Raw genomic sequence first — 12,592 nt, 5'->3', positions numbered from 1 at the left:
TGGGTGAGAAAATTTGCTGGACCTGATGGTGAGAAACCCTCCCAAAAAAAAGCCTCACACTTTAATCTGAATCTTAGATTTCTTCTAGCTGTGTAAACTAAAGGCTGTGACTCTAAAGTAAACTGTGACTCTAAAGAGGGTGCAGTTGCAAATGGACCTGGTGTCTATGCGCCAAGTCATTAGAAGAAGAGTTAGTTAAGCATGTTGTATTCTGGCCCTTATTAATAATGACAGTGTACAAGACCAACACTGGTTTGGCCGCAACCATGTTATTGTGAACCGTTCTGGATGTCACACTTGAGGAAGAATATGAAGGCTTTGAAGAGACTGCAGACAAGGATAAGCAATTTCAAGGATGAAGGTAGTTTGGAGAAGTTTGGACTGTTTTCCATGAAGAGAAAGTTTAGGGGAGATCTGATCAAAGTTAGGACAGTTCTGGACAGAGGAAATGGGGATAAAATGGTGAATCCTAACTGTTGAAAGGAAAGCACAGACAGTATGTAAGGAGCAAAAGATGTAGAAATGATATGAAAAAAATATGTTCAGACAGTGAATAATTAGGGTCTGGAATGCACTGCTCAATGGTGGAGTCAGGTTCAACCAAGGTATTCACAAGGGAATTATTTGAAAAGGACCAGTGAGCACAGTTACAGGGAGAAGACAGGAGAATGACACTATGTGAGGTGCTCATTCAGAGAGCTGATGCAAATATTATCGGCCAGATGGCTACTTTCATTGCTGCAACAATGTCAGATTGAGAGCAATGGTGGGAGGCCAAGATTAGAACCAGCTTGGTGAATTTCTCTTGATTTAAGGTTTAATAAAAGCAATTAGTTTGAGTTGGGCTGTTTTCCATAGTACTTCAGTTGGTGTCAGTTTTGTGGGATATTTGCCTGCCATCACTGCAGAGGGATGAGCCATGGAACTGCATTTGGAAAAAATTCCTAAAACTTTGTGTTGGTCCAAGGGAATTACTGCAAGAAGAATTGCCAGGCAAAACCTTCAGCCTTGCTCAACTGCATGCTCCACTACCTTTGAATACCAGTGGATGTTTTTAGGCATGATCAGATTATATCCTCACTTAGATGGGATGAGAATGTTTTTATTTAATAGCTGTTTACTTGCATCACGTAATTCCTGATGAAGGGCTTTTGCCCGAAACGGCGATTTCGCTGCTCGTTGGATGCTGCCTGAACTGCTGTGCTCTTCCAGCACCACTAATCCAGTATTTGCTTTCCAGCATCTGCAGTCATTGTTTTTACCTAATTCAAGTGTAGCCTATTCTGCTCTGATTTTCATCAGGTCTGCTAATGGTTTCATCTTCTTTTGTTTTGCAGGGTTGTTTGTGAATTAAGTAAGGTTTCAAGTTCCCAAGATAATTTTGTTCACGTTCAAATAAAAAATAACAAAAATGGTACTTCAAAAAGCAAGTTTGCATACATTGTGAGTATCCCTTTTCCACACATTTTATCAGATTTCAATTCCGTATTTTAATTCTGTCTGCAGTGAAGATAGCGAAACAAATTCAGCAATTTTTCTACGATCTCTGATTTCCTAAAATATATATTGTAGAAAAAAGTAGTGACTATCAATAAAAGCTCATTAAACAACCTCGAGTTTCATTTCACTACTTGTAGAAATTGTAAATCTATATGGAACTAACTTGTTTATTTCCAAAATTGACCAGGACCCAAATCCTATTCATATTACTCCGTTACAAGGGATATATGCTGGAGGAACGAGTATAACAATCAGAGGAGAAAACCTAAATATTGGAAGGCAAGAAGATGTAAAAGTGATGTTGGATCAGATACCATGCACTCTGTAAGCTGAACAATTTATTGTTATTGGGAACTGACTATAAAATAAGAGATTGTGTTAGACCGTAGATTGTGATCGCATTTGCATTCATGTTCCCCGTGCACGTTACTGTAGGGAAGTTCACATCAGCACAACCAACTATGTTTTCTTTCAGTTTATTTTATGTTCTTCCTCTATCCTCTGCTGAAGGTAATGGCAGTTATAATGAAATAAAATTCCATGATGTAGTCTTCCTCATATTCCTCACAGGATTTTACTTTTAAACAGTCAAACCAGTGAGTTCTCATGTTTATTTGTCTATTGGAAATATTACAGTTTAGCTTCAACCAATATTCACCTAACACCCCAACTGTACTCTCAGCAAGGAACGTATGTATAACATTAATTGTCTTGTCCAAATCTCTCAACTCATGCTCACACTGGCCAGTTATAATGAGCATAGCAAAGTTCTGGTTGTGATAAACTTACTTCAGATTGATTGTTCATCAAACCTGTGGTATTCCTTATCTTTAGGGATTATATGAAACTTCAAAATCATTAAGAGTGCTCCAAAACTTTCGTGGTACTAGGGTGAAGTATTTTATTTCCATCTTGTGTAAAACAGATGCATTTCAACAAAAAACTCCAGAAAATCATTGAAAGACCATCTCAGCTTCCCTTGAGCACCTTTTATACAACTATTTTTAAAACCGCGTTGTTAAAGGGTGTAAGAAGATTGCTCATTGAACTAATTTGTGTTTGTGTAGAGAAAATAAACTAAGAAAAAAGAAAATAGTGTTTCTTTAAGAAACAAAAACTGCCAGATCTTCATCTGTTATTAGGGGAGGTGACAATCTAGTAGTATTATCTCTGGTCTATTAATTCAGAGACTCAGGTAATGTTCTGGGGACCTGGGTTCAAATCTTGCCATTGTAGATGGTAGAATGTGACTCCAAACCCATGTGACTTCATGTGACTCCAAACCCGCAGCAATTTCTTTGACTCTGAACTGCACTCTGGTAATAAGTGCTGGCTTAGCCAGTGACGCCTTCATCTTGTGAATGAATTTTAAAGAAAATTACCAGCTTTAATGCTGTACTTAAAACATTGTATAAAATAATTAAGAAATGGGACTAGATTGTTGTGATGTTAATTTTGATTTGATTTATTATTGTCATGTGTACCAAGATAGGTTTGCATGCTAACTAGACAAATCGTACCTTATGTAAGTGCAAAGGATAATAGAACGGAACAGAATAGAACATTTTCTCATGTCAGCCTTGATTCAATGGTAGTGGTCTCATTTTTGGAGTCAAAGCATTATGGTTCAGGTTCCTAGTCCAGAACTTGAACACATAACCTAGATTGATACTTGACTACTGTCCTGAAGGAGTTCTTCACAATTTGAGGTGCCACTTTGGGATGAAACAAAAATGCCAAACACATCTTTGCTCACTGGGTTGACACAACGGTTTGAAGGGAGTGCTTTGCTGTACCAGCTGAATTTATTCCTGATCTGCTTGATTATATATCTCATCACTGATAAGTCAATACTGTACCATGTTGTACACCACATGAAGGAAGAACTAAGGGTGACAATGATGTAAAATGTACTCTGCATGGGAATTTCGATGCCCATCAAGAGTAGCTTGTTAGCAACTCCACTAACTGAGCTGGTGGAGCCCTAAAAGGCGTAGCTGCTAGACTAGGTCTGCGATAGATACTGAGAGAATGAACGAGAGGGAAAAATGTGCTTAACATCATCCTCACCGAGCTGTCTGCCACTAATGTATTGCTCATGACAGTATCCTTAGTAGTGACTACTAAACAGTCCTTGTTAAGACAAAGTTCTGTCTTCACATTGAGAATACTTGAAATCCTATTATGTGGCATGTGCTAAGTGGGATAGACCTTGAGCAGATGCGGCAACTCCACATTGGGCCTTCGCAAAGTACTATGGGCCATCAGAAGCAGCAGAATTGTACTGCAACACAATTTGTAACTTCATGGCCTGGCATGTCCTCCATTCTACCATTTACCTTTAAGCTAGAGGATCAACCGTGGTTCAATGATGGCATGCCAGGAGCAGCACCAGACATACTTAGAAATAAGATGTCAAACTGATGATGCTACAACACAAGACTTACTTGCATGCCGAATAGTAGAAGTAATCAATAATTGTCAGAGCTAAACGATAACACAATAAACAGATTAGATCTAAACTCTGCAGAGTCTTACCACATCCAGTCATGAATGGTGATGGACAACTAACAACCAGAGGAAGAGGTTCCACAAACATTCCCATCCTTAATGATGGCAGCACTCAGCACACCAGGACAAAAGATGAGGCTGAAGAATTTGTAACAGTCTTCAGCCAGTACTGCTCAGTGGATGATCTATTTTGGCCTCCTCTAGAGGTTTCCAGCACCACTGATGCCAGTTTGATTCACTCCTTGTGATATCAAGAAACAGTTGGAGGCGCTGGATACTGCAACGGCTATGGGGTTCTGACAACATTTCGGCAATATTGCTGAAGATGTGAGACCCAGAATTGCCAAACCCCTAGCCAAACTGTTCCAGTACAATTACAACACTGGCATCTGTTGATCACTTTGGAATCTAGCACCAGTATGTCTGTATACAAAAAGCAGGACAATTCCAACCCAGCCAATAATTGTCCCATCAGTCTATTCTCAATCATCAGTAAAGTGATGGAAAGCGCTCAGCAATAAACTGCTCACTGACACACAGGTTTGGTTCTGCTGTGACCACTCGGTTTCTGACCTCCTGACAGCTTTGGTTCAAACATGGACAGGAGAGTTGAGATGAGAGTGAGGGCCCTTGACATCATGTCCTCATTTGACTGAGTGGGGCAACAGGAAGCCCGAGCAAAACTGGAGTCAGTGAAAATCAGGGGTGGGGGAGTCTCCAGTAATTTAAGTCATACATGGCACAAAGGAAGAGGTGGTTGTTGTTGGAGGTCCGTCATTTTAGCCCTAGTCATGTCTTCAGGAGTTTATGAGGGGACTGTCCTAGGTCCAACAATCTTTAGCTGCTTCCTCAACTACCAATCCACTGTCTTGAGGTCAGCAGGGGGATGTTCACTGATGGCTGCACAATGTTCAGCATCATTCACCACTTCTCAGATATGAAAGCAGTCCATCCATATCCAAATGTAGCAAGACCTGGACATTATTCAGGTGTGGGCTGGAACTCCCTAAAGAGAATCTAACTGTCACTCCTTGTTATTCAATGGCATTGTCATCACTGAATTCCACAGTATCAACGTCTTGGGAGTCACCGTTGACTAGAACCTAAACTGAAGCAGCCATATAAAACTGTAGCTACTATGAAAAGTCAGAGGGTAGAAACCCAGCAGCAAATAACTCACTTGGCTGTCCAAAACTTCTCCGCAATCTACAAGGTACAAGTCAAGAGCAATGTTTTCTCTGGGCATGTGCAGCCCCTCCAAATTTCCATGAACATTGATTGGCTTTGTCATGTCAAATATGGCATTGACTTTCAGTTTCCGAAGTCACTCCTGCACATGGACCTCAGAAACCCTTGCAGACGAAATGCAAATGAGAGAAATAGAGTATAATGGAATACTTTCAACTTCCCTGGATGAGTGCAGCTCAATAATACTCAAGATGCTTGGTGCTTTCCAAGAGAAAGAACCACTTGATTGGTACCACATCCACAAACATTCCTGCAAGTTACCCTCCAAGCCACTCATCATCCTGACTTGGAAATATATCACTGTTTCTTTAGTTTCACTGGGTCAAGACCCTGGAACTCCCTCTCCTAGGTATTGTAGGTCTATCTACACCAAATGGACTGCAGCGGTTCAAGTAGGCAGCACACCACCACCTTTTCAAGGTTAAGTAGGGATAGGCACAACCAGCAACCTCCACATTCCAAAACTAAATAAAAAAAACAAACTTGTGCCTCTGGGTCATACCATTTGAGGGCTATTTTTAATATATATTGTTACATTAATTTTGTGAATCTTGTCTTCATTAAACCATTGAATTATGTTTATGTCCTTAGTGATCTGCTAGCTGCAATCTTCCCCATTGTTATTTACTAGAATGAGTTTTTGATTTTTCTTTAAAATTTTACTGAAGCTTTTTTATTTATTTTCTATAGGACAGCATTTAATAAAAGCCTGGTCTGTGTCACTGGTCCCTTTAATGGAACTGGTAAAAGTGGTGCCAAAAATTGTTCTGTTCGTGTACACTATGGAAAATTCACCAAGAAAACTGTTCAGAGTCACAATTTTTCGTATGTACCCAATCCAGTAATCCGTGATGTTTATCCACAAAAAAGTATTTACAGGTAATATTCTCCATATTATTTTAAAATAACTTAGTTCCTAATCAAATCCTTGGTAAAACCTTTTTTTCCTGATAAAACAGAAAGTTTGACTTATTCAACACAGAATGCACTGGTTCAAATATTCAGTCCTATCTGGTATGGAACACCAACACACAATTAGATCCTGCTCATAATCTGAACCAGACAATTTGTATACCCAACCTTGTATGATTCTGTTAAATATTTGAAAGAAAATATGAAAAACTGGGAAGATATGAGAATGGGACTATGTGCCTATAGTGTGGATTCATGAAACTAATTTGCTGGTCTATTCAGTTCACAGTACAAAAGCTTTAAATGTGTGATGTCGGGTCAATATCTGATAGAAATGACTATCTGAACCATTTTCTTTCTTTCTTGAGTGGAGGAAGGAGGGTTCCCTTTCCAAATTTAACTGCGAATGGAGTAGTTCTATTTTTGGGTGAAATCTAAATCAGTTCAACCTTGTCAAAATAGATGTAGGAAACATGATTTATGTAGATACATGATTTCTTTGTGTTCAATGTATTTAACAGCTGACAATTAAACATCATTAGTGTTGTTTACATCTAACATAAATTGGTCTTTTTTCATTTTGTAATTCTGTCTTCCTTTTGTTCTCGCTGCTTATCCTCAGTTTTACATTTCTCATGTACAGATGTTTTTTTTCTTCCTCGATGCTTTTATTTACACTTCTCAAGTACATTTCTCTTTTTTTTGTCATCTGCCCATGTTAATAAATCAGTCACACTAAATAATTTGCTTTCTTAATGTAGTGGGGGAAGAAATATCACAGTGACTGGACAGGGATTTGATGCTGTACAAAAACACATCATGAGAGTGAAAGTAATGGAGAACGGACAACTTGTAGAAAAGGTTTGTTTCTTGTTATGATTGATGTTTAGTCATTTTCAAGAAGTAAGGTTAATGTAATTAAGTTAATATCCGAATATACGTCCTATGGATTATGTTCATGCCAAATTGAAATTGAGTATATTTATAATTTTTGCATCTTGGTGTTTGTTTGAATCATGTTTAACATGTCAATTTGTAAATGTTATAAGGCTCTGAATTCTAAAGCAAAGGAAATATAAATGTCATTTCCTTTCAGAATATATCATTTGCTTCTTACCCTTTTAACCTGTGAGTGACATCCTATAAAAGATCATTATGTCTGCTATATGAAGTGCAACCAAAGCTAAAATAGATCAAGTGTCATTATTAACATTAGGCAGTTGTGAAAACGGTTGAAATACCTAATAGTGTATGGAGCAGACAAAGCACATACCTATGTCGGTTCCCATAGAGAACTTTTCTTGAACAGGTCATTAGTTTGTTGCCAGAGGGTATAGTTTGAGCGAACTACTCCACATGAAGCATGGCTGACCAGGTGACTCTCCCACTCTTACTGCCCGCTGTATGAGAAGGATTTACAGGTTGTTAATCAACCTGTTTATAACCATGTTATTAGGGTACCATTAAATCTTGGAATGGGATTTGAACCTGGAACTTATGGCCTGGGCGCAGGGACACTATCCCACTGTGTCACAGACCTGTTGGATAAGAAGCTTATCTACTAGTTAGTCATTCAGCCTTAAAACATTGTGCAAAATCAAAGTGTCTCCAAAAATTCTCAACTGGGTCTCATTTGCTTGATGCAGTGGATATCTTGTCTGAGTGGTAGAATTCTCTCCTCTGTCAGAGGATGGTGCATTTTAAGGCAAATGTTGCTACTTACAAACTATTTAATTACCATTCCTCATTTGGATCTATATTTTTAATATAAACAAGTTTAATAATTTGAACACATTATGGATGCAGATATTGCTGCAGTTATTGTTTGGAAGGAAGAAAAAGTTTTTATATCTTTATATTCTCTTGCAGAATGAAACTGAAGCCTTAAGTACAAATAGTTCAGTGCTCATCTTCCCATCACCGCCTGCAAACCAGAAGAATGTTTATATCTTTGTCATGTTGGACAATTTTAATGAAAATCAAACTTTTGAATATGTAGAGGATCCGGTCTTTGAGCGTTTTGAAAATGATGTATACGTGCTCAAACAACCACCAATCTTAATTAAGGTAATTGTTAGTTGTGAGCTTTGAAAGATTTTTTGCTACTTTTATTATTTACATTGTCTTGTGTTACATGTTCAGATTAACTTCACTCTGTTAGATTTTAACTGTGTGTAATTAATCTCAGAAATTGTTCTGGATTGTCACACCAAATCTATATACATAGAGCTCACCTGAGATTGTAGTCTGGTTCTATAGTTGCACCAGAAATTTGTTAAGAAAAGACTTTGATAGTTTTCCCATGAGCTGCAGCAACATTACTATTGCTTGAACACTGCCACCAACATACTGGGAGTAACTATTAACCAAAGGACTACACAAATACTATACCTACAAGAGTAGATAGTATCTGGGAATTCTGAACTGTGTTTGGAGCGTCTCCAAAACCAGTCTACCATCAATATGGCGGAAGCCAAGGCTATGATGGAATAATTTCCACTTGTCTGTATGAATATGACTCCAACCTCACTCAATTTCTATACTGTTCAGGACAAAGCAACTTTTTTGGTTCACCACCAGAGTACAGTAACAAAACTGTGTACCAATAACAATATGCATTGCAACAACTCACCAAAGTTGCTTTGCAAGCATATTTGATACCAACAGTCTCCATTGCCCAGACAGACAATGATAGCAGAAGTTTAGAATTACCAACACCACTGCTTGCAAGTTTCCCTCCAAATTCTAAACCATCCTGACCATGAGCTATACCACTGTTTATTCATCATGGGGTAAAATTCTGGAACTCCCTGTATAACAGTACTTTGGAAATACCTGCATCACAAGAACTGTGACAGTTCAGGAAGGCAGTTCACCACTACATATTCAAGCACGATTGGATGTGGAGGTATATGCTGGCATTTAGCAATGATGCACACATACAATGAATAAATAATTTTAAAAAATAATTTACGGATTATCCTCTTTGAATTGGCTCAGTGGTTGGCACTGCTGCCTCACAGTGCCAGGGACCCAGGTTCAATTTCAGCCTTGGGTGACTGTGTGGAGTTTGCACATTCTCCCATGTCTGTTTGGGTATCCTCCGGGTGCTCCGGTTTCCTCCAACAGTCCAAAGATGTGCCGGTCAGGTGAATTGGCCATGCTAAATTGCCCATACTGTTAGGTGCCTTAGTCAGAGGGAAATGGGTCTGGGTGGGTTACTCTTCAGATGGTTGCTGAGGACTTGTTGGGCCAAAGGGCCTGTTTCCACACTGTAGGGAATCTAATCTAATCTAATCTAAAATGTCCATTCCCATTCCTTATACTCTAATTGCACGTGAAATCGGTGTCTATGGCTACATTAGTGGCCTGTTGGCAGGTGCACTCTAATGCTTTAAGTTGCATTAATATGTTGAGCCAAAATGTACCATATGAGAGCACCACCCCTGGTAATACCCATGCAGAACTGGTTGCAGCTATTTTTGGTCAGCGTAAAGCCAGATCCACAACTGTGCCATCCAGTGCAGTGACCAGCAATGAATGTTTCCTGTAGGTCTGGGAATTATAATGGCAGCTATCTTCAAACTGCATCCTCAGATCCATTCCTCTGCATTAGATGTTTGATGTAATGACAGGTCACTTGGGAATGAAAAATACAGTCAGTTTTTTTTTCTTGAGCTCTTTTTCCCATCTCCACCTTGCCAGAAAAAAAACTAGGTATTTGGAATATTATATCACTCTCTTACTTGACTAGAATTACTTGAACCCTCTCTGTTTATTGGATCAGATCTTTTGTTGCTGAAGGATACTTTTCAAATCTTCAAGTGTACACCATAAGCAGTCTTTGTAATTGCCCTGTTATTTTAGCCACTTATCTTTTTGAATCCTCCAATCACCCTTCATGGGGACTGACAGCATGGCAAGCCCCATCCACTTTGTTGACATTTTAACACAATGTTGAATTTCAACTTATGTCTAGGTCATAATATATAACACAATCTACAAAATTAGATGGGATTATCAAACTCAAAGAAGGTTGCTAATAATACAGTACAAAGCTCCTCTACTTTCTATTTGAATGTTCATTCCACAAATCTATTCCTCTGTGTCTATCGTCTTTGTTCAATTTTAATCACACTTTTATATCCTAATTTAGTTTGTCTTTTAATTTTAGAACATAGAACATAGAACATAGAAGAATACAGCACAGTACAGGCCCTTCAGCCCTCGATGTTGCGCCGATCAAAGCCCACCTAACCTACACTAACCCACTATCCTCCATATACCTATCCAATGCCCGCTTAAATACCCATAAAGAGGGAGAGTCCACTACTGCTACTGGCAGGGCATTCCATGAACTTACGACTCGCTGAGTGAAGAACCTGCCCCTAACATCAGTCCTATATCTACCCCCCCTTAATTTAAAGCTATGCCCCCTTGTAATAGCTGACTCCATACGTGGAAAAAGGTTCTCACTGTCAACCCTATCTAACCCCCTAATCATCTTGTACACCTCTATCAAATCACCCCTAAACCTTCTTTTCTCCAATGAAAACAACCCCAAGTGCCTCAGCCTTTCCTCATAGGATTTTCCTACCATACCAGGCAACATCCTGGTAAACTTCCTCTGCACCCGTTCCAGTGCCTCCACATCCTTCCTATAGTATGGCGACCAAAACTGCACACAATATTCCAGATGCGGCCGCACCAGAGTCTTATACAACTGCAGCATGACCTCAGGACTCCGGAACTCAATTCCTCTACCAATAAAAGCCAGTACGCCATATGCCTTCTTCACTGCACTATTTACCTGGGTGGCAACTTTCAGAGATCTGTGTACATGGACACCAAGATCCCTCTGCTCTTCCACACTACCAAGTAGTCTACCATTAGCCCAGTAATCCATCTTTTTATTACTCTTACCAAAGTGAATCACTTCACACTTAGCTACATTGAACTCCATTTGCCACCTTTCTGCCCAGCTCTGCAGCTTCTCTATATCCCGCTGTAACCTGCCACATCCTTCCTCACTGTCTACAACTCCTCCGACTTTCGTATCATCCGCAAACTTGCTCATCCAACCTTCTAACCCTTCCTCCAGGTCATTTATAAAAATGACAAACAGCAATGGTCCCAAAACAGATCCTTGCGGAACACCGCTAGTGACGGCACTCCAAGATGAACCTTTGCCATCAACTACTACCCTCTGTCTTCTTCCAGAGAGCCAATTCCTAATCCAAACCTCCAACTCACCCTCTATGCCATATCTCTGTATTTTCTGCAGTAGCCTACCATGGGGGACCTTATCAAACGCCTTACTAAAATCCATATATACCACATCTACCGCTTTCCCCTCATCTACCTCCTTAGTCACCTTCTCAAAGAATTCAATAAGGTTTGTGAGGCATGACCTGCCCTTCACAAAACCATGCTGACTATCCTTGATCACATCATTCTTATCCAGATGTGCACAAATCCTATCCCTTACAATTCTCTCTAAGACTTTGCCCACAACAGAAGTGAGACTCACTGGCCTATAGTTACCAGGATTATCCCTACTCCCCTTCTTGAACAAGGGAACCACGTTTGCTAGCCTCCAGTCCTCTGGCACTACTCCTGTCGACAAAGAGGACACAAAAATCAAGGCCAATGGCTCTGCAATCTCCTCCCTTGCTTCCCAGAGAATCCTAGGATAAATGCCATCAGGCCCAGGGGACTTATCTATTTTCACCCTTGCCAGAATTTCCAACACCTCTTCTCTACATATCTCAAAGCCATCCATTCTACTTATTCGTGCCTCAGTATTCATATCGACAACAATGTCCTGTTCCTGAGTGAATACTGACGAAAAGTATTCATTCAGCGCCTCCCCAATCTCTTCAGCCTCCACACGCAACTTCCCATTACTATCCTTGATTGGACCTATTCCTTCCCTAGTCATTCTTTTATTCCTAACATACCTATAGAAAGCCTTAGGGTTTTCCCTAATCCTACCAACTAAGGACCGTTCATGTCCCCTCCTTGCTGCTCTTAGCTCTCTCTTCAGGTCCTTCCAGGCTACCTTATAACTCTCAATTGCCCCTATTGAACCTTCATGCCTCATCTTTACAAAGGCCGCCCTCTTCCATTTAACAAGGGATTCCAATTTGTATACAGATTACACACAATTTGATGACTGAAAAGAATGATAAAATGAGGGTTGAGAAGAACAGATTTTAGGTGCACGTCATTAGCCTTGATGCCAATTAGTTTATTTTACTTTGCAACCCTGTGGTACTGTGGTGACACAGTTGCTAAAGTTACTGAGTTACTTCTAGAACTTAAATAAAGTCTGCCTGTTCAGGATATTACATTTCCATAGTACTCCTTTAAGTGTTTCTGGAGTTCTAGGCAATATTCATCCCTTATTCAGTGTCAGCAG

At 39.7% G+C, this 12,592-nt stretch overlaps 1 protein-coding gene across 7 annotated transcripts in view; it reads left to right on the top strand.

Annotated features, from left to right (window-relative positions):
• The window catches only part of LOC140466910 (plexin-B2-like), a 265,449-nt gene that overhangs the window by 214,740 nt on the left and 38,117 nt on the right, over positions 1 to 12,592 (top strand). For all 7 annotated transcript variants that reach the window (XM_072562727.1, XM_072562723.1, XM_072562725.1 and 4 more), the window contains 5 exons: positions 1,338 to 1,443; positions 1,688 to 1,824; positions 5,950 to 6,138; positions 6,933 to 7,032; positions 8,041 to 8,238. In XM_072562727.1, coding sequence (XP_072418828.1) covers positions 1,338 to 1,443; positions 1,688 to 1,824; positions 5,950 to 6,138; positions 6,933 to 7,032; positions 8,041 to 8,238 — 730 coding nt within the window. The remainder of the gene's footprint in view (positions 1 to 1,337; positions 1,444 to 1,687; positions 1,825 to 5,949; positions 6,139 to 6,932; positions 7,033 to 8,040; positions 8,239 to 12,592) is intronic.

The sequence above is a fragment of the Chiloscyllium punctatum genome, chromosome 44 (genome assembly GCF_047496795.1).
Source record: "Chiloscyllium punctatum isolate Juve2018m chromosome 44, sChiPun1.3, whole genome shotgun sequence".
Lineage (NCBI taxonomy): Eukaryota > Metazoa > Chordata > Chondrichthyes > Orectolobiformes > Hemiscylliidae > Chiloscyllium > Chiloscyllium punctatum.
This window is presented reverse-complemented; position numbering and strand designations above follow the sequence as displayed.